This window comes from Perognathus longimembris, chromosome 4 (genome assembly GCF_023159225.1).
Source record: "Perognathus longimembris pacificus isolate PPM17 chromosome 4, ASM2315922v1, whole genome shotgun sequence".
Lineage (NCBI taxonomy): Eukaryota > Metazoa > Chordata > Mammalia > Rodentia > Heteromyidae > Perognathus > Perognathus longimembris.
In genome coordinates, this window is record NC_063164.1 from 31,741,066 (window position 1) to 31,764,874 (window position 23,809).

Below are 23,809 nucleotides of genomic sequence, written 5' to 3' on the forward strand. Positions count from 1 at the left end.
ACAAGGAGTTTCCACTTAACAAAGAAATTTATGAATATAATATATCTTGATCAATGTTACCTCTTTCAATATTTTCACTCATCTCTCCTCTACTCACCCCTTCCCTCATTCTTTTTAATTTTGCAGGATATACACTAGATTCTTGCCTGCATTTTCCCACCTCTTCTCCTCCTCATTCATCTACCTCTCTCCCTTTGATTTCACCCCACTCCTTTTGAGTACCTGCTTCCTGGTGTTTTATTTTATTTCACTGAACTCTGATTTGGGCTTTCTAAGGAAACTCACTATTTGAGATCTCCTTTGAATCTATTATATTTTCACCAGCACATCTGTATTCATTTGCATACCACCCAACATCTTTTTTTTTTTTTTTGGCCAGTCCTGGGCCTTGAACTCAGGGCCTGAGCACTGTCCCTGGCTTCTTTTTGCTCAAGGCTAGCACTCTGCCACTTGAGCCACAGCGCCACTTCTGGCTGTTTTCTGTATATATGGTGCTGGGGAATCAAACCCAGGGCCTCATGTATACAAGGCAAGCTCTCTTGCCACTAGGCCATATCCCCAGCCCCCACCCAACATCTTTATTTGTGAGTTTGTAAGCTAAATCTTGCTTCTACATTTAAGGGAAAACCTGGATCTTTTATCTTTCTGAGCCTAACTTACTTCACTTAACCTATTTTTTCAAATATTTCCATTTCTTTACAAATTGTACAACATCATTCTTTCTAATGGATAAGTAAAATTCCATTGTGGACAGATACAACATTTTCTTGATCCATTTATCTACTGAGGGGAACCTGGCTATAGTGAATAGTGCTGCAATAAACATGTCTGTGCTGGTGTTTTTAATGTATCCTGGTTTGTAATCTTTTGGGGAAAATATCCAGAAATGAACTCCTAGATCAATAGCCTACAGAATGGGAGATTTTATTTCTAGCTATATATCAGACAATGGAGATGGGTGCCAGTGGCTCATGCCTACCATCGTAGCTATTCATGAGGCTGAGATCTGAGGATCCCAGTTCAAAGCTAGTCCATGCAGGAAAGTCTGTGAGACTCTTATCTCCAATAAACTCCTCAGAAAAAGCCAGAAGTGGCACTGTGGCTAAAGTGGTAGAGTGTTAGCCTTGAGCACAAAGAAGCTCAGGGAATGCCCCCAGGCCCTGAGTTCAAAAACTATGACTGGCATAAAAAGAAGAGAAAAGAAAAGAAAAGGCATTAGACAATAGCCTGATATCCAGAACATATTGAGAATTTAAAACCTTAAACCTTAAACCCTTATAAAATCAACAACCCAATTAACACATGAGCTAATGAGCTAAAGAGAATCTTCTCAGAAGAATGGCCAAAAGACACATGAAGAAATGCTCAACATTTCTGGCTGTAAAAGAAATGCAACCCCATACTGTAACCTCTCTGTACGTCAGTTTGATAATAAAAATTTGAGAAAAAAAAAAAAAAAGAATGCAACCCCAAACAACACTGAGATTCCACCTCCTCCAGTTAGAATGGCCATTATCAAGAAAACAAACAGTAACAGATGCTAGAGAGGATGCATCCAAAAGGGAACCCTAATACACTGCTGGTGGGAATGTAAACTTGCTCAACCACTCTGGAAAAGAGTGTGGAGGTTCCGTCAAAAATCAAACTTAGAGACAAGGTTCTCATCACACACCAACACATCAGAGCCTTGATCTTACATTTACAACCTCCAGAACTGTGAGAAAGTAATTTCTATCAGTAAATCACCTCGTCTCAGGTATTTTGTGATAGCAGCACAGACTAAGACACAAACCATTTCTGAAAGACATTCTGAAGAAATGTTAGATGAAAGTTATTGTTAATGTGTGAGGGTAGGATGGGATGGAGTTATCTCAGTTCAGTGATTATGTTGTAAAGGTATTGGATATTGAGAATGCAGAAGCATATCCTCCCACATGAACACATTAGCTATGAAAGGAATTCAATTTTGTGTAAAACAGTGAAAAAGAAAGTCAAGGGAGAAGAAAACCACTAGTACATTTGGATATAGACATATGGCACAAGAATAAGGCAATGCAAAACATCAGCTAGTGAATTCCTACCAGGGCCCATGTGTGATACTAGAATATGATTATATGATTTAAAGGAAAGCACATGTACATGGGCTGTATGATGTCAGCCTCATGCCAGAGTCTACAAGTAAGATCTCTGGGTGAAGTGCCAGACACGTGAACCCCATTTTAGAATTAAACCCTGAGCCAATCAGATTTGTACCTGTGTCCTAATCTTGCTTGCACACCTGATTGTTGTAACCTTGTTCTTTGCCTTTATAAGCCCTGTGTAATCACAGCTCGGGGCTGCCTCCTAACCTCCGCTGTGTTGGTGGGTAGGACGAGGCCCGAGTTGCAGCTCGCTTAAATAAAGCCTTGCCTTGCTTTTGCATTTCGGAAATGTCTGAGTCTCGGTGGTCTTTTTGGTGGTGGTCTTGCAACTTGGCACAACATGGGAAAATTTGGACATTGTGATGATATTGTAAAAATTATTCATCTTTCTCTGAAATTTGTTCTCCAGCTTAATCATTTACTAATATTAGGTGATAATAATACAGAGCTACAAAGAAACACAAACTAAGGAAATTACTATTTAGGCTCAGCTCAGTTCCCTCAAAAGCCAGTGGCCCCTTCTACCATGCCAGGAGATATTTCTTAGTTTTTACCACATCTTCCCTTATTTATGCTATGGAAAAATGAACTACTATTATTTTTAGAAACATAAACTCACTATTAAACTAGTATTAGCAAACTCACACTACACTCCTGCATAAAATATCTGTCCTAATCATGTATTAAGAAAATTTGGGAAGTAGGCAAAGGAAAGTTTTTTAGCTGAGCCCTGTCATGTCCTATTAATTAAATGAGGATGTCTTACCAAGGTGGCTATTCCTACCTTACATATTTTTTAAGATTCTATTTATTGAAAGACTTTGAGGAGCTCTGAAAAAATCAATAGCAAGATTGGAGAAGCCATTAGGAAGTGAGCACTCTGGCTAAGACACAAGAACTAAAGCCAAAGTCTTAGAAGAAGCTCTTCTCAGAGGAGCCCCTGGGATGCAAGTCTCTCACTGAGCTCACACTCCTTCCTCTTGCCTAACAATTCAGACCCAAGAAGGTCATCAATCAGTACCTGGGGAAAAAAGATACCCGAAGAAAAGACCCACCAAACCAAATGCCAAGGTATTAAAAGGTTTTCAATGAAATATTTGAAACTGGAAAAGTCCACTATTATTCTATACAAGCTGACATCACCGTCGCTGCCCCTAGTATATGAGCTAGAGTAACAGAAGATTCAGAAGATTAATTCTGTTGACAGAGCTTTTGCTCTGTCCTGAGATGATATGCTTGCTCAGTCCCATCCTGAAATCAGCTTCTGTCACTAAAGCACACAGACCACAGAAAATTGAGAAAGCTCAAGTCAAAAGGTAACAAAGAAGCAAACACCTGGGAGAAGTATCAGTAGATATAAACACTGTCTTGTTGTATGCCTCATGACTTATATCCTTGTCGGCATTATCTTGCTTGTTTCTCATAAAATCCAGGTTCAGGAATTACCACCATCTCAGGGATACTGAACAGACTTACAGATCACCACTCTCCAGCTATCAACACACAGATCCACTCTCATCCCCCACCCCATAGGCTGTCTCCTTACGAGGATGGAACCTTAGAGGAGGCAGACCAGGCTAGTGGTTAGAACCACAGGTATGCATCTAAAACCTCAGCTCTGCCATCTACTAACTGCACAACTTTTCATAAGGGAGAAGCAGGAAATGTAATAAAGTGCCTAGCCTTCTGATAGCCATTACTAGCTATATTAGTTATATATCTGCCTTCCCTTCCAGGCTGGCCTTGGAAGCTTAGGAAATATCTCTCTCTCTCTCTCTCTCTCTCTCTCTCTCTCTCTCTCTCTCTCTCTCTTTGTCTGTCTCTCTCTCCCTCTTGCTCGCTCTCTCTCTCTCTACCTGTCTGTCTGTCTGTCTGTCCACCCACCTACCTACCTACCTACCTACCTACCAACCAATATTATTTTCTTGCTTGTTTCACTTATTTTTGTGTTTGGGGGATTTGAACTCAAGGCAATGCACTAGATAGGCAAGTGCTGTACTACTTGAACCATGCCCCTGGCCTTTTATTTTATTTTTCAAATAGGTTTCATATTCTTTCCCAGGCTGGTCTCAGATCCAAATCCTCTTGCCTATACCTCCCTCATAGCTGAGATTACAGATTAAACCACCACACCTGGTTATCTATTGAGATGCAGGGTCTCACTTTTTGCCCAGGCTGGCCTTCACCTGCTGTCCTCCAGATTTCTACCTCCTAAGTAGCTAGAATTCTAGAGATGGGCCTTTATGCCCAGCCTCCAAGCAATATTCTGGTAATATTTTAGAATACTCATATCCCTAACACCTTTCCTGCTAATTGGTACAAGCCGATATCTGCTGAACAGAAAGTTTGTATCAGATTCAGTCTGCTGTGTTAGACTCTGGGATTATAACAGGCTCTTTTTCCAGTACTATAGGCATAGCTTAACTTTGCCTTTTAAACACAGTGCCAGGGTGCTTGAGGCCAAGGCCATGTCTGCCTGTATGTTCCATTTATCTCCAATGCCAACCAAGAGCCCAGTATACAATAGGAGCTTAAGAAATATCTATGCTGAATTTCAACTGACATGTGTAACATGTCTTACATGTCAACTGGCACTTCCACACAGACATGTGTAACCAGTCTGAACATTAAAGACATGGGTTCTGGGGCCCAACTGCCTTGGTTCAAACCCCAGCTCTAATCACATCACCTTGAGAGAATGTTCAGTGCCTCGGTTTTATCATTTGTGAAAATGAGAATAACAGCAGTATCGGGTATGCTACTAAAATGTTAATTCATATAATTCTCCTAGCTATCACCTGAACATGTAATGGGTAGTCTCTAATTATCAGAATTATTAATTTTGTTTGTGGTTTTTCTCCCATCACATAGTCAATAATAAATTATTTCAACTCCCAAAGTATTTCCCCTTTTGTATGAAAACCACAAAAATGCTATCTTTATTTTGAAATTCCAAAATTAATTTGAAACAGAGAGTAAGTCATAATCTCAAGAACTGATTTCCAGAGCTAGTTGGGAAAATAAGTTTATTTTTAGAGATTCTTCTTAAAGACCCTAAATATCCCCCCGATATTCTGCAGTATAAAGTTCCTCCAAATTGTTCATACTAGAAACTTCACAGGAGCATTTGGTGTTATTCTTTCCATAAGAAAAACCATATTGATTTAGCAGAAGTATTTGAGGGAAAGAACACACACACCACACACCACACACCACACACACACACACACATACACACACGCACACACACACACACACACACACACACACGCACACACGTCCACAGCAATGGAATTAGGTCTCACACATACTGTCCTCTGTCTCCACCACAGACCTTACTGCCCCATTAGGATAAAAAGTGGTCCTGTGCCAGCTGTATCTCCTCAACTCTTGGAACATAAAAAGGGTTGATCAGGCTGGTATTACTCAAAAACCCAGTGGCCATGTCACTCCACTGTGTTTTTCTTCAAGTAGGAGAGAACTAGAGAGCTATAAAGGCAAAGGGGGCATCTACCTTCAATACTGTGATGTTCCAAGCAAAGCTCTCTGATGCCTTGTTGAGCTTCCTTCCTTTCAAGCCTTCCTTTGCCCCCAGGTTATGAAGTTCTTCATGGAATTCCATCCCTTTGATAAGAGAGCACATAAGAAATCTTAGTATACATTTCAGGAAATAATGGATATTATGAAAATATTATTAGCTGGGTGTCAGTGGTTCATGCCTGTAATTCTAGTTGCTCATAAGGCTGAGATCTGAGGATTCTGGTTCAAAGCCAGCTCAGGCAGACAAGTCCATGAGACTCTTATCTCCAATAAACTACTCAGAAAACTGGAAGTGACACTGTGGTTCAAGTTGTAGAGTGCTAGCCTTGAGCTGAAGAGCTCAGGGACAGCGCCTAGGCCCAGAGTTCAAGCCCCAGGACTGATCCAATATATTTTCAGTAAAATGTAATTTCACATTCTTGTTCCCTTGTCATTTCTAAATCATCAAACTGAACTCTCAATTTGCATTTTAGTCATCCCAACAAAAAGTTGTCCACAGATAGGAAACCAATGGTAATCAGCACAGGCTAATTACCTTTTAAACAGCCAGGATAGGCACAAAACATGAGAAACCAAGAAGCAAAGCCTTCCAATAGATGTTATTCTCCTTGTGTATCCTCTGTCTGGACTGTGTATGAAGGGATGTGGTGTTCAAAGACAACTGTAAATGAGGGGTACCCTCACATACATATGAAAACAGGTCCCAGGACAGAGAGATGATTAGCAGTCATTAGTAAATGCTGACTACAAGTGAAAATACCTTTTAAGAAATATCATTCCAGGAGACCCTCAAGTGTTTTAGAACTGGGAATGGCCTTGAAGTAGTCTTACCTCTATCTCCACTGGAGCCTGAATACCACAAAAAGAAACACAATCACCTATGTCTTTAGCCTCTACCTCAACACTGCTGGGCTATGAACATTTTCTTCCAGAAAGTTTGTTCTATCATTGGGGAGGAGCTATGACTGATACCAAGCCAAGTCCCGTGGAACTTCTATTCCTCAGTGCTAACTGGACTCAGACCAACGAAGTCCAATTGCTTATAGTCCAGCTCTCTAGGTATTTGAAAGAAGAGATGGGATGGAATCCTCCTGTGCCCTGTCTTCTCTGGATTAAGCACTCTAAGGTATTTTATTAATGATTCTCCATTCAGGATGGCAGCCAAGCAGGGCCACTGCACTGCCAGCTTTCTAGAATTGAGTGGTGTCAGGTGCTAGACTCACAGCAGGCTGAGTGGTGTGGGTGCTAGCCTCACAGCAGGCTAAGCGGGGTGGATTCCAGACTCATGGCAGCCTTGAGGCAGCCAAGTGGGACAGGGGTTTACCATCATTCTCCTTGTCCTCGTGAATTTATTTTAACAAGTGCTGCTGACAACCACATTAACTTCTTCTGTTTCTAACATCGCAAGTGCAGAACAAGGCAAATAGAATGTGTATAGGGTCAGGCCTATACTAGGTTCTACTTATTAGCTGCATGACTCTCAGTGACATGGAACTCACTGGGCTTCAAGTTCCTCACTGCTGGAAAGGTGGGGACTGTGGTAAATAAGGTGGGAATTGTGGTAAATAAGCCCACACCCACAAAGCTCTCAGAGCAGCACCTGGAATCATTTGAGCATTGGATACTTTTATTTTTGTGTTTCTAAAACATCTAAGCCTACCAGCTGATCAATGGGAAGCACTAGTTTTAAATGTGGTCTGAGTTCAAAGTTAGCTCCATTGGGTGTTTATCTGGAACCCTCGATCATTCAACCAGGCTCAGAATCTCAGATGCCTCACTGATGAATTGGACATAATATGGACTACCTTGCAGAACTGTTATGAGGGCTAAGTTACATAGTATGTGTACTTCATATACCATATATATGTTTATATAGCAACTGTTCTGGTTACCTTCATTGTTTATGTAGACAAAAGAACACATGAAAGTTCTCTTTGTAAAGAAATAAAAGCCCAGGGGTATAGATGAAGGTGAACTCAAATAAACAGAGGACAGGGGCTGGGAATATGGCCTAGTGGCAAGAGTGCTTGCCTTGCATACATGAAGACCCGGGTTCGATTCCCCAGCACCACATATATAGAAAACAGCCAGAAGTGGCGCTGTGGCTCAAGTGGCAGAGTGCTAGCCTTGAGTAAAACGAAGCCAGGGACAGTGCTCAGGCCCTGAGCCAAGCTCCAGGTATGGCAAAAAAAAAAATAAATAAATAAATAAATAAATAAATAAAAATAAATAAACAGAGGACTGTGCTCATCAATATATGATCCCTTACTTTCCTTACAGAAAGGAAACCTAAAAAGAGGACTAGTAAATAGGATGAAACTCCAAATGATAAATATGATAAATAGGCTGAGATTGCAAATATGGAGAGTTTTAAAGAGTTATGTGGACTTTCCATACCAGTAAGATTTGGCTGTCAAACCACAAAAAATAGATTCAGAATCCCTTATACATGCTCTAGACATCTTCAGATGCCACTACCTTTACACACAAATACAACCTACCTATTATCACCTAGATTTCTCCTGTACTAAACAAAGACTTAAGCGTTAATTTAAAATATAAATGCCATGAAATTAATGTCATGAAACACTCAAATTTTAAGAGGGAGAAGAGAAACATTTTTTAATGTCCCAGGATCATCATTGTGGTTTCTAAACAAAATAGAAAAAGAATTACCTGCTTTCTGACACTGTACAATCTTTTCGTGGACTGAGTCTGCCATTTCTATGAGAAACCGGCTCTCTTGAATCATCTGTTAGAGAAACAAATATCAAAAATGTGTTAGAAATCCTCAGACTAGCCCATTGGCTAGATGGGCCAGAGAGACCCAGGAGATTCATCCAGTCATAGGGAGCACAGCCTCAAGCATGAAAAAGGAGATACTCTGATGTAGCCCCCGTCAATTCTAACACTAGGACTACAGTCACCATTCTTAGGATTGTTCCAGCTGTATAACATGCCAAGCATGCAATGGGTACCAAATAGTAACCATTGCAAAATGCACATATATTGTCTAAGTCCCATGTTACAGTCATGAACAACTCTGATTCAATTACTTTATCCCAAAAGTTCCTAACAACATCAAAGCAAATGAGACTGAGACAACATCAGTGAGAACCAGTACAGAGAATTTCCTAGTGATGAGGTGCAGGTTTTTGAATGAATCAGTGAAGCTGGTAGCTCAGAGACTAGGAGTTCTCGTTCATTCCCAGCAGAGCCCAGAGTAAGGAGTGGGTCAGATTTCCGAGTGAAGAACTCAACAGAGCTTGTAGAAAACCACACAGAAATGGCTGTCTCTGCCCTCTACATTTGAGTGGATAGTGAAATGTCCAAGAGTGAATTAGTATATCAAATGAGGTGGTGTAAGACAACTGTCATGTAAATGAAGAAAAGAGCAATCTGTGTGGGTGAAGACAATGGGCTGGAGACAAAGGTGGTAACAGGTAATGAAGTTGTGATCATAATGATCTTGGAAAATGCAAGTGACTATAGAAAGACAACCACTTGGTAAATTAACAGTTCCTGAAATTCCAGTTCTTCTTATAAAGTGACCTGCTTCAGCTTTCCTTTCTATGTTTATCTGTCTCAAAAACAGAATCCAAGACATATAGGGGGTTGGTTGAGTGAACAATTTTCCTGCTTTCACAATGAATTGATGCTGATCAACATAGTGTAGTCTTATATAATCACTTCCTGATAGAAAGAGATTGGTGTCTGCAAACACTTAATAGAAAAAGACATTGAGTCACAAATGTTTAATGTCTTAACAGATACACAGGAGTAAAAGCCCACTATTCATTCATTTAACAAATATGTACTGAGTAGCCATTGTGGGTTGAAGGGTAAAATGCATTGAAGAGCTAACACAGACATAGCATGGTTAAATGGGGAAAATCTACTCGAATTGAATGAAAAAATATTATGATAAATCAACCAAACAAAATTCAATCAATCATATTCTCTGCCAAAGCCACAACTTCATTGGAGGAATAAAGAGACTAGAAACACATACGCATGCACACGCGCGCACACACACACACACACCACTTGTAGAAATCTATACTTTTGAATTTGTACTCTTTCAACTCCCAAGAGGAACAGAAGTACTCATGAACAAAAATGTATCAAATGGTCAGTGATACGCTGCGCTATTGCAGTTATTAAGGGAAAGAAACAGAAGACGTTTAATTATGAGGGCAATATGATTTAGTTTTTTGTTCAACAACTATGTATGCAATATCAATTGAATTTTTTATTTTTATCTTTTTTTTTTGCTGCTGAGGCTTGAACTCTAGGCATGGGTGCTGGCCCTGAACTTCTCTTGCTTGTGGCTAGCCCTCTATCATTTGAGCCACAGTACCATTTCTGACTTTTTCTAAATAGTTTATTGGAGATAAGAGCCTGCTGGGGCTGCCTTCAAACTGCGATTCTTAAATCTCAGCCTCCTGAGTATAGCTAGGGTTACAGGGGTGAGCCACTGGTACTTGGCTTTCATTTGAAATGTTATTTTAGAAAGGTATCTGATATTCCATTCAGCCAATTAGCAGGCAACATAAGTTCATGAAATTCAGACTAGAGAAAAGTTCACAAAAGATAGATAAGCTGTGAGTTTACTATAAACAAAATATAATCCTGCTATAGTCTGCAAGTGATGGCAAGCTGAGTAACATAATTACATATTTTAAAAATCTGTATTTCTAAGGTGAAAGGAATCTTAGATCTCATGATCATCTCTTTCTTTTTGCAGACAAAGAAACTATGACAGAAAGATGAAAAGGCCTGTCCAAAGAAACAGAACTAATTAGTTATCAAGCTGGCAAGCTGAATGTTCAATCTCAGTTTCCTGGCATCAAATCTATTCCCATTTTAAAGTATCACCTCTCTGATTCTGCCTTATGTGCCCCATGAGAGAATCCAGGCTTGCACACACAAATAACCTTTGATGTGTGATAAATACAGAGGTGATGTGTGATAAATACAGAGGTCACCTGGCCAAGCCTACTGGAACAAATATGAGACTATACACACAACACAATCAGATCTGTCCTATGGAAGGGTTGTTTTTAAAAGGACTGTTGATAATTTCCTTTGACAATGTCTTAACTGATATTCATTTTTCTTAGTTTTGCCCTCACAAGAGAAAATACGACATCATAACCTAGTAAAATGCCTTAGCTATTGATTCATGGCCAGTTTTCCTGAGCACTTCCTCCATATTGATAGAGAAAGTGGACACTTTCTGAATCCCATCAGGTCACAGCCTCTTTAGAACAACCTGAAAGGAAGCATTTCCTTCATCACAGCGAATTCTTTTTTTTTTTTTTCAAATTTTTATTATCAAACTGATGTACAGAGAGGTTACAGTTTCATACGTTAGGCATTGGATACATTTCTTGTACTGTTTGTTACCTTGTCCCTCATGCCCCCCTCCCCCCCTTTCCCTCCCCCCCCCCAGGTGTTCAGTTCACTTACACCAAACAGTTTTGCAAGTATTGCTTTTGTAGTTATTTCTCTTTTTTTTACCCTGTGTCTCTCAAATTTGGTATTCCCTTTGAATTTCCTACTTCCAATACCAGTAAATACGGTTTCCAATATACTCAGATAAGATTACAGAGATAGTGTAGGTACAACCATAGGAAGGTGATACAAGAACATCCTCAATAATAGAAACTACACATACACATAGGACGTTGAAAGTAGTTACAACTGCATCACAGCGAATTCTTCTATTGAGAATTTCGACCTCACCTCTCTTGGCCAGTCTCGACAACTCACTCCTAATAATTCCTTTTCTCTTTCAGCTCTGATTTCCTCTCCTATGGCTTCTTCTCTTCTGCATACATGATCTCTTAAACTTAACTAACAAAAGCACTGAAACTCACAGCTTTGACCCTATGTAGGACTCCACTGACCTCAGAATTTAACATGTGTTTCATCACCAGTAGTTACTCACTGACAAATCCTCAGATCTCATTCTCTCCAGCTCAGCAATTTTACATGATCATTACTCTTTCTAAAGCTCGGTGACCCTAGTTCTTTATCTAATTCACTTTCTCTGACTACTGTACTATATCACCTTTCCATTTCCATATCCCCACTTGTGGGGATATGGAAAGCCACATGGGCTCAGAACTCCAGCTCCTCTTCTCTATTGTCTCTCCTCTTGGTAATTTTATCCATTCTCAGAGCTATCAAATACTCTGCCCTTCATCCCTTTGATCTTTCTTCATTGCAACTCTCCTGCCTTATTCCCACTCCTTGGGCCATCTCTATCTTGTAAACTCTAGCAGCCCTTCCCTAGATAGCCAAATATCACCTCTAAGAATATTTTCTGCTCAATTTCATCCTGTGTTTCAGCCCTCAAGTTACTCCCCTCATCTTCAAGTTCCTAGAAAATTCCCTTCACAGAACTCAGAGGAAGGTCCAAGTCCCTGCTCAGCTACTGGCAGATTCCTACCCACCTCACTCCTTACTAAAATATCATCTTCCAAACTCACATTGCCTATTAGTTTCTAGCTTTGTCATTTTCTTCTGTGCTTGTTAAATGTTTCCATCTTAGAGCTTAAGTCTCCCATGCTCGAGGCCCAATGGCCTCACAGCCTTTCTCTCTATGGTTTCCCAGCTTTCCTAGGTACTGTTTACCTGGATGGGCCCATGCTTTCCTAAATCTCCTATTTACTCCTCCTTCTACACACTTTTTTTTTATGTGGTAAGCCTTCTTATGCCATGGCCCCTGGCCAAAAGCATACACCAGGCTCAAAGACACTTCGGTGCCCCTGTGGCTTTCTTACACTTTCCTCTACTGATCTCCTGACTTCCCTTCTCACCTCCAAGTTCATAGAACATTCTACTCTTCAGTCTGTTCACAGAATTTCTTTGCTATCTTAAGTGATAACTTATTTTCTCCCTGTATTATCTTCTACTTTTTGCTTTGCTCCTTCAATAAGGTGGAACAAAGGATGAACGAATACAAGAGGGGTACTCACCAGACACAATATGGTAACATCTTGTGGGGATGGGAGGGAAAAACTGAGAGAAAGTGAGGGAAAGGGAGACATGGTTCAAAAAGAATTACCCGGTGGTTCATATAACTATAACCCCTCTGTGTATCACCTTCTACAATAACAGTAAAAACAAAATGATTTTTTAAAAACCAAAAAAGTTCAGTGTTCAGGCCCCAAGTTCAAGTTCTACAAACGGTACAGATGCATGCACGCATGTGCGCACACGCACACACACACACACACAGAATGATAATCACTGTAGAGTAATTTATAATAGTGAAAAAACTGAAGGCAATTTCAATTCAATAGAAGAATAAACTGATGATACATATCTACCTATTGCAGGAAACATTATTTAGCCATTCGCAAGAATGTCACACTGATATAGAGCAGCTTCATACTATACTATTGTATTAAAATAAACACAATTTGTGACAACAAAAACAAAAATACTGTTTTTATCTTTAAGTAGTTGTACAATGGAGTTTCAATGTAATTTCAATTTGTGAGTATAATGCATCTTGACCAATGTTACCCCTTTCATCTTCTCCCCCATCTCTCCCAACCCCACCCATCCCCTCAATTTTTACATATATACATTTAATAAGATGTTTACATTCTCCTTTCAATCTTCCTGATATTGATGGAAATGAAATGCCAAGTACAAAAGCCAGGAAGAGAAGGAGGGTGGATGTCCTCAGATAATCTCAATCTGGGCAGTGTAGACTCACAGGCATGGATAGACTCAACCAATGGAATCTGGCAATGACCTGCTTTTCATGTCTAATGGCTCAGCTTGAGCTTCCAGTTGCTTTTGCCTGTTGTTGCAACACAGAAGTTTTTCTTTGGTCCTGTCACCTGGGTATCTCCTCAGGGATTTTGTTCCCTTGCCTGGTTTTTGTATTTAAAAGAACAGAGGACTTGCCAGATAAACAGTGGAATTATTTTGCCCCATAGATTTGTCTTAAGGAGAGATGTATAAAGTTACCAGTTAAAAGAAAAACTATTTGAAAAGAAATGTTTATTGAAGGTGTCAGTAACATTATTAGTCAAAGATGGATTCAGTTGCTTAAGCAGTTCAAGTTCTCTCAGCTTTTCTCAATGAGCACATCAACTAAGTGCTTGGGATCCTGAATCAATGCAACTAATGGTACTGAAAAATCATAAATTTCAATCCTATCAGGACTCAGAAACCTTCCATAGATTATAATTTTCTCCTGAATTTATGTCAAAATGCCTAGGTTCACAGAACTGTTCAAAGTCATCTTCCAGACAGCCTATCATTGGCAATACCATTTTATAAATAAAAAACAAAGCTGAAGATGACTTAATCTAAAGCCCAAGACAAGAGGTGAATTTAGAACAGGACTCAGGCTTTCTTGAAGATAAGATCTAAGTTTAGAAGCTGTTCTGTGACAAGTGTTAAAGGGCAGCCTTTCTACTACAAGTAGAAAGTACAAGTACTACAAGTTGTGATAAACACTTAATAACCATCAAGCATGGAGAAAATAAATTTTTGCCATTAGTGCCTCTCCCTACATCGCTAATTCATAACACATGTTAGCCATTAGTAATAATATTCCTATGAAATCCACAAAGAATGTTTTTAACTCCCATCCTCTGCATTTTCAGGAAGAAGTAAGAAACTTTGGAAAGGCTATTTGTTGCTTGAAAAAAGCAAATCTATAAAGCCTATCTATCCCAAACCTAATTCTGTTCTTTCCCCATTAATACTGAAAAGGTCAATCTGCTACCTTCCTTCTACTCAAACACTGGGTTTGGGGTCTTTGGTTCTACAATGGCTCATCTGCCCAAATGTTTAAAGATGTGAATCAAATTTTATTAAATACAGTACATTTGTAAATCAGATCATTGCTTCACACACACACACACACACACACACACACACACACACACATTTGCTAACTTAAATGAAGATAATTTCCTTTCATTCTTGAGCCCCTTAATCTCTTGACTATGTTAAATGAAACAAATAAAAGTATCCTTAGCAGATCGGCATCTTCTGCTTTCAAGCAGTCAACCATACCAAGGTGGTTAGTTCTCCATGAAACAAAAGCGACTATCAAAGTCAGACATCTGTAAGCTGCCTGGAAGTCCATGCTACACTTGGCGTTTGTACTGACATGTTCTCTGAACTGGGACTGTCCCTGCATCCCACTTCAAAGACTGACCGTAGTGATATAAGCGAAGAGAACACAGAGCAAAGGACATTTGTCTCTATGATCATGGTAGAGATAGATTTTTCTGCTATGAGCTGGTTTCTGTATAAAGAAATCATTTTACCTTTTTCTTTTCTCTAGTTATTCTGTTTCCCAAAGAGTCATCAGCCATATTTTGATAAGAAATTTTAAAAAGTATTTATTTAGCTCAAGTTATTATTACAATTTTAGCTCATTTATAAAAAACTGCCGGGTAACTAAGCTTCATGACCCTCCCCCAGAATTTTCAGGCCATTTTGACTGCATAACTGCCTTTATGACAAAGAAAACGACCTGAAATACTTGCTTATGAATGTTTCTCTGATATCCAATGTGCTTGAGACCTTAGTAGCAAGTGACAATTTCATCATAGCTAAGATGCTGACAGTTTTCCCTTCACCCAGACAATGCTGTTAGAACAAGCTGTTACATGTACAAGGGAAGGAAGTTTCCATGCACTAAGTTTATATCTTGTTTTTAAATAACCAACTCCCTCTGAGTTGGGGATATGTCTGTGAGTTTTTCTTTTTCTGAGTTCTAGTAGGATATAAGCCAACCCACCTTTGAAATTACAAACTAATATAAAGTTGCACACAAACTTCATGATGGGTGATAGAAAGAGACTAACCTTTGGCTTGTTCTTACTTCAACTCAAGTTGATTTCAATAAGCAAAATTACCTTAGGGGACTATAGACATTTCTACAACTCCTCCCCACCCTGAGGCTGACTACATATTAGTAATGACACTGATTCAGGAGAATGTGTTTAATCCAACACATTTTGCTTGGAATTGAAGTTTCATTGCAAATATTATTCCAGAACAATTAACTCTCTCTTTGCTACATTCCTTCTTTTACCACTATACTCTGCTGCTTTCAAAAATCCACCCCAGCTGAGTTAGTTAAAAATAAACCCTTGATTCATGTTGTCTCAATTGTTTTGGCTTCTTTTTATCTTCAGAAAATATACAGCTCTAACCATATTAAAATTTTAACTTTGTTGTTAATTTTAAGCAGTGCAAAAAACAAGTTAACTTTGGAGAAAGCTTTGTGGTTTGGGTTTTTCTTTTAAACAGCTATAGTCCCTTGTCACAGGTCCACTCTGAATGATGTAGTCTGAACACCAACTACCCTAAAGCTTTCACTTTAATTGAGAACACATAAAAGGGTTGAAGATGTTAGGCAAATACTTTTTCACTATTCATGAAAAAGTAGGCAGATGAGAATATTAGAAAAGCAAACAAAAAATAACACAGGTATTCAAAGAAAAATATATTGAGGTTTGAGTGTTAATATTATGGTTTTCTTTCACAAATATTTGCAGATAAGTTCAGCTGAGTAGCAGCAAGCGTGGCAGTGCAGGAAGTAAGTGTGTTACAAATCATGAGGAAGTGTAGCACAGGCCTCAAAGTCCTGGACTTTGTCCTAGCCTCTGGACATCGGTTGTGAGTCCTGCCTTCCCATCAGGATTGCCAGTTCCTCAAGGACAGAAATTTTACTTATCTTTTCCCCAGCACTTTGCACTGTGTTATGCACATAACAAGTATCTAAAACATGCTCATTTAGTTGACCAAGGAAAAAATCCAAAGACAAAAATAAAGTGAGGTCAAAAAGGAAGTGTTGTTTCCTAAGTGGCAACATATGCTCCCACCAGTTAATTGTTCTCTACATCCACAGAGCTGTCCCACTTTACATCAGGGAGGCACATCTCTGCATTGAACAAATATGCAAAAATTCGGTATGTGGTATGTATTGGAAATACATTGCATAAAGTCAATTAAGGAATGCTGTCATAATAAAGTCAGTTTTGTGGAAGTTTAGAACAAAAGATTGGACTTTAATAGACAAGTGATCAAGTCCAGGAAAGTGGACTAGATACTGTGGAAGAGACACACAAAGAGTAGAGAATACAAAGAATGTGGAAGAGACATCAACTAGACTGCAGGGGAGGGTTCAAGCAAAAGGAAACCGAATAAAGACAGGATAATTGACACCACTGGCAGGTAAAGGCTATAGTAATCAGTCCACAGTGTATTTATAGGTCAAAACATGTTGTATACTTTAAGTGTAAATGTTTTGTTTATCAATTATACAGTAAACCTGGAGGGAAAATAAAAGTTATTCTAATTACTGAATTAGACAGAGGTTGAGACTAAATGAAATAGTAACTAGATGGGAGGATGGAGAGCTAAGAACCTGGGCCATGCCAATGTGGAAAAATAGAATACTTTTGTAAGAACGTACCCTGGTAAAAGAAGTAATAACTAATATCACATAGTAAATCTAAAAAAATCATTTGAATAGATAAAGAGCAATTGAAAATGATTTAGAGGACTATGAGATCATTTGCACAGACAGAAAAAAATAATTAGCACCTAGACGAATGGATCAGGAAAATGTGGTACTTATACACAATGGAATTTTATGCCTCTATCAGAAAGAATGACATTGTTCCATTTGTAAGGAAATGGAAGGACTTGGAAAAAGTTATACTAAGTGAAGTGAGCCAGACCCAAAGAAACATGGACTCTATGGTCTCCCTTATTGGGAATAATTAGTACAGGTTTAGGCAAGTCATAGCAGAGCATCATAAGGCCCAATAGCTATACCCTTATGAACACATAAGATGATGCTAAGTGAAATGAACTCCATGTTATGGAAACAATTGTTATATCACAGTTGTAACTACTTTCAACGTCCTATGTGTATCTGTAGCTTCTATTATTGATGATGTTCTTGTATCACATTCCTGTGGTTGTACCTACACTATCTTTGTAATCTTATCTGAGTATATTGGAAACCGTGTTTACTGGTATTGGAAGTAGCAAATTCAAAGGGAATACCAAATTTGAGAGACACAGGGTAAAAAAAGAGAAACAACTACAAAAGCAATACTTGCAAAACTGTTTGGTGTAAGTGAACTGAACACCTGGGGGGGGGGAGGGAAAAGGGGGGAGGGAGGGGGGTATGAAGGACAAGGTAACAAACAGTACAAGAAATGTATCCAATGCCTAACGTATGAAACTGTAACCTCTCTGTACATCAGTTTGATAATAAAAATTTGGAAAAAAATTAACTCAGTTTTAACATATTACATTTGTCTTTGAGATACACAAAGTGATTTATTTCTTATAATCAAATGTAGCAATGTGGTTAGAGTAAAAGGTTAGGACTATAACTAAGGATGGTTTTGAAGCTGGGAGCATGCCTTTAATCCTAGTTACTCAGATGAAAAGTATCACAATTTAGGGCCAGGAAGGCAAAATGTCTGTGAGATCCCATTTCAGTTAAGAAAAGCTGGACATGGAAGTGTGTGTCTGTCATTCAGCTATGTGAGAAGCAATACAGGACAATCATTGTCTATTCCAGGCTAGCCAAAAAGCATGGAACTATTTGAAATATAAAATGTTTCTGGTTAAAAAAAAAAAAAGACTGGATGTGTGGCTCAAATGATAGAGTGCCTGCCTAGCAAACACAAAGCTCTAATTAGGTTCAAACCTAAGTACTGAAAAAAAAAAAAAAGTTAAGCTGGGCACAGGATTACAGGCATGAGCCTGTACTCAGGAGGCTGAAATCTGACTATCGCTGTTCAAAGCCAGCCCAAGCACCAAAGTCCCTGAGACTCTTATCTCCAATAACCACTAGAAAACTGGAAGTGGTGCTGTGGCTCAAGTGGTAGAGTGCCAGCCTTGAGTTGAAGAGCTCAGGAACAGCGCCCAGGCCCAGAGTTCAAGCCCCACAACCAGAAAAAAAAAAAATTGACAAAAGGAAGTACATTTTAGAAAAATAATCTCCATATATTAAGTAATGAATATAGAACAAGGAAAAAAGCCAAGCCTATTCAAACAAGGTAATTTTGGTAGTGTTCTACCAAAGTGACAGTGTTTGTTAAAGTCACCACCTACAGTTACAACTTTGTGTGAAATGAGGAGGGATCTGTGCACAGTGCCAGGTGCAAGCTCATGAGGCTGACTCTCCTGACTGCAAGCTCAGCACAGGCCTGCCTGTGCGCTTCCCGCAACTGCTAGCACAGTAGCTGGCATGGCGGAGGAGTCCTGTCAATTTGTATCAGATTGAACAGTTGTTCTGTTTCTAGCATGGTAACTCTCACTGTCCAATTTCCATACCTTCCAAATTAACTCATTCTAAACAGAAAACATATTGCTTTGATTAGAAAAAATGTAATTATATGATGCTAATAGGGCCTAAGGACAATGACTCTGTATTATATCTAAATGAGTGGGCTATTTTCCTAGAGGAAGTGAAGACCCAGAGCAGGAAGCTTATGCTCGCTGTGGCTTCACAGACACAAGTCAGAACAAACAAACATGCAACAAAGGCAGTCACTTAGAAATGGTCTTTTGGTTTCAACTTAAGTTCCTGGGACTGTTCAGAAAACCTATCCTACAGCCACAGGGCCAGTAGTGAAACAGCAGCACAGCTAACAGGCTCATGAAAACAGCTTTTCTCTTCATGTCTTTAGAGTGGGCACCAATTCCAGTCAATATCCAGGGCCTTTTGTGGTTGCTAACTTACAGGTTGATAATGTCTTCAAGGTCCCGGCACCCTTGCCCCCTTATAGAACAGAATCTATTCCATTCACTCAAAGGGATGAATGAATTACTGATAATTCAAGGTACTAATGACCCACAAAGATGGTTTGCAATTTAAAAGTGATTTTTAAAAGTCTGAAAACTAAATTTCAAATATTTGGAAACAAACAAGATGAAGAAGATACTCTCTTGTTTTCTGAAATTATACCACATAAATAGGCCCATCCTACTAAGAATAGATTTGGTTCTTTTATTTCTTGATTTAAAAGCTCTTGGAAGGAAATAACTTTAAATATTAAATGAGCAAGCATTTGGTAATGAATAGTAGCCATCTTGGGTTATTAAAGAACTAAATTTAGAGGCTAAGAGTGTGGCTTAGTGGTAGAGTGCCTGCCTAACATGCATGAAGCCCTGGGTTCAATTCCTTAGCACCACGTAAACAGAAATAGCCATAAGTGGCGCTGTGGCTCAAGAGGTAGAGTGCTAGCCTTGAGCTAAAAGAAGCCAGGGGCAGTGCCCAGGTCCTGAGTTCAAGCTCCAGGACTGGAAAAAAAAATGAAAGAATGAAAGAAGGAAGGAAAGGAGGGAAGGAGGGAGGGAAGGAGGGAGAGAGGGAGGGAGGGAGGGAGGGAGGGAGGGAGGGAGGGAGACAAAAAAAAAGCACTAAAGAAAAAGTAAATCTGAGCAGATGAATTCAAGGGCATGGTTTTCAAGAATGTTTTAATCTTACTTCTCTCTGATAAGTAACATGCTTGGGAGCACTCAAGTTGACTTCCACAAATATAAGCTCCTGGGTTGCCTGATTTCTTTCTTTCAGTACTGAAATGAGTCAAACATTTGTACTTATTCTGAAAGGAATTAAGAGTTCTTTTCATTTTAAATGTATTCTGTATTATTTTAGTGGTTACAAATTGTCTTCTTGGATGGCATCAATGCAGTTCATTACCATTTTTAAAAATCCAAACATTAAGCAACTCCAGTCCATGTTGAAGCCAAGCTGTTCATTTTGGAATCCATGTCCCCAAGCCTAGCCAATAAGTCTGGATTGTCTGACCTTACTCATCAAGTAAGTTTTTATTAGTAGTAAAAATTGTAGAGGGGTTTTAGACTTAATTTGAGAAGTTTTAAAATAAAAAAATGGAATAGAAAGTACAGAATTCCCATCCTGGCAATTTGTCCTTCATTTTGAATTAATGTGGTATAATTATAACCACAGGTAAAGGAATTATGATACATGATCATTAACTGAAGTCCATAGTTTACATGAGGACTATATGTGCTGTACATTCTACAGGTGCTGTACAGGTGTATAATGACATGTATTCCCATTACATACCATATAGATAGTTCATTGCCTTAAAAGTCCTCTGTGCCCCCATTCTCATCCTTCCCCAATGTCCTGATATCTACTGTTCTCACCATCTACAAAAATTTGCCTTACTTCGTAAGCTTTTCATTCCATATCAAGGATTTAACGATCAACCTTAAGACACCTAATACTAATTATATGCTTAGGAACAAAAGATAGCAAGTAGAATCTTTGTCTTTATAGAGACCAATGAGTAAGACAGAAGGTAAAATAATTGTGTCTAAATGAATCAAATAAATTATTAATAAATGACAGTAAGCAAAATAGTATTGACTCCTACTTCAAAGATGGATGATGGAAAGCATATGGCTACATATGAGAATGGCAGATGAGGCCAGTAGTCAGGAAAGGTGTCTCTCAGGAAATGACATTTTGGGAGGAAATTAAGAGGTAAGAGGCAGCTAACTATCCATGCAGGGAAGAACATTCTAGGGATACAGTGCATAATTTCAATGGCCTAGAGAAGGGAATACATTGGTCTGATGAGAGACAGAGGGAGTGAGAGAAAGAACAAGAATGTTTTTCTATGTGGCAGGCTGGAAGCAGGTGAACAAAAGGAGACAGTGAAGCTGGAGAGGCAGGTTAAAACCATTAATGCTCCTATACATCTACACAAGGAATTTCAATTTTATTATAATTTTATTATAATCTAGAGAATTAAAGAGGTCAGTCACCATCATACAAATTCTAAAAGTGAAAATGGTGGGAGTTTTTTCAAGGTCAATGTCATCATTTATACATCTCTCTCTCTACCTCCCCCATTCTCAAAGAGATGCCACTATTGTTGTTTCCAGTCACTTATGCAGCACTCTGAGTAGTTTCAATTTATACTCAATTTCCTACTTTGGTAGGGAGATCATCTCCACAGGGAACTACAAAGGAAGACTTAGTTCTACTTTCCATGGCAGCATCCTTTATTTTAAATTTTAGAAAACCATCTTCTGTCTGAAGCACAAGTCTCATTTTTAAAATAATTTTGAGAAAGACTAATATTCAGATTTAATATTCAGACTAATATTCAGATTTCTAATAAGTAAAACTGAAAAGCCCAAAGACTACCAGACACTTAAGGTGATGTGAAGCAGAAACTGCCCAAACACAGTCCAGGTGCCTTTCTGCTTATTACAACAGGCCTAGCGCCAGGGGCCCAGCTCTCCCTCAATGAATGGTTTTCCTTTCTTAGCTTACAAGGGAATAAGTGATGTCTACTGTCTGTCTCTATGGCAACTAGCACCCTAATTTCACCTCTTAGGTGGCAATTATACCTATTCACTGAACAGCTTTCAATCCCCACTTTTATGATGAAAAAATTGATTTCTTGAAAAATGTGACATGGGCAATAAATGAACTTTTCCCCCAGCAGCGGTGGAGTTAGTTTACAATTGGTACTGTGACTCATGAGCAGAGAATACTCTGTGGGAGGTTTTCTCCTTCAGCTGGAAAATATTTAGCCTAAATGTCTTTCTTTGGTTGTTGGAGGTTTTTTCAATAATAAAATATTAGTCTTTTCTCCTGTAACTTTTAGTTTTATTCAGTTCTAAAATTGGCACATTCACAATAAAGTGTTTAGAAGATGCAGAAAACACAGAGTAAAGCAGAAACAAGAAAATAGAACTCCCTTTCTCATATGAAAATAATCACTATTAATGTCTTGCCAGTGTTTAAATCCTATTCTGCCAAGGGTTTTTTTGTGTTTTTTTTTTTGTAACCAGACTTGGTCACAAAACATGTCATGGGCTGTTCTCCATTAAATATCCCTGAGTCTAGCACATGGCTTTTGACAACTTCAAAGGAGTTTATTATGAATTATTAAATGTTTTTAAAATAATCCCTCTATGTTAATATCACTAAAATATAAATATTTATGAACTTTGGTATTGTATTAGAATACCCAAGGGAAGGAAGGAAGTACACTAAATGAATCAACATTTTGTTATTAATTTTTTCTCTAAATTATATAGAGATTTATTTTTCCCAGTAGAGGCAGATGGATTAAAGCATCCATTTCCTTAGATTCTTGATCATAAATACATGATGCAAAGAAAAAATATACTAATTAGATGGAAAAGAAGAGTATATTGCATCTCCCCCCTCTACCATCCCTTCTCCTCTCTTCCCTACCCCATCACTTCCTGTGCCCTCCTTTTCCCTCTCCTCTCCTCTTTTCCTTACATTTCCTTTCCATTTTCTAAGACTTTGGTCTCTCACTATGTTGTCCTGACTGGCTGGAACTCCAAGGCTCATCTTCTGAGTGTTGAGACCACAGGCACATACCACCATGGCTGGCTTACTACTACTCTTCTATAATTTCTGTAATTTAAAAAAAACACTGCTGTACGGTCAGATGTTTGATTATTTCTTTTTCTGTTGGGGGAAAAGGATGAACAGCTAGTTTATTGCCCTAGCAAAATCTGTTTGTTATCTTCTAGTATCCATTATCTTCCTATGTCTTAGTAATAGAAGGGACAATTTTTAGCACATATCCTCTGGAAATCAAATTCTCCTTTGCAACCAACTGATAACTATGTATCAATTCCAGGTTGATGATATAAACAAAATGCCAGCAAACATTACATATGCATGCATCATTAAGAGGATATATATACCCTCCTTTTCATCATTCCTGATAGTTGAAGAGTGTAGACATTATAGCTGGCACATCAGCAGCCATTTTTAGACTATGAATGTACTTTTAGAGACAGGTGAGTAGAATATTAGAAAGAGCCTGGGTTTCTAAGAATTTTGCAGAAGTATTTCCCTGTATGATTAATCTTCACACTTCCATGTAGAGGAACAAAACTGCTTTAAAGCCATAGTTAGGTTATATTTCTTTTGTTGTGCATTGCAACCAAATTGGATACTGATAAAGATAAAATTGTTCCCTCCATCTTTTCTTCTTACTGATTTCTAAGTCTTTTTATTGGCTTCTAAGTATATTTTATCTGTCATATGTTACAAGTATGTTCCTTAACTTTGTTTACAG

The 23,809-nt window shown here is 38.6% G+C and overlaps 1 protein-coding gene across 1 annotated transcript in view; it reads right to left on the reverse strand.

Moving 5' to 3' along the window:
* The window catches only part of Plcl1 (phospholipase C like 1 (inactive)), a 312,974-nt gene that overhangs the window by 31,947 nt on the left and 257,218 nt on the right, over positions 1-23,809 (reverse strand). The window contains exons 4-5 of the mRNA XM_048345027.1: positions 8,358-8,433; positions 5,656-5,765 (exon numbers count right to left, since the gene is read on the reverse strand). Of these exons, the coding sequence (XP_048200984.1) occupies positions 5,656-5,765; positions 8,358-8,433 (186 nt within the window). The remainder of the gene's footprint in view (positions 1-5,655; positions 5,766-8,357; positions 8,434-23,809) is intronic.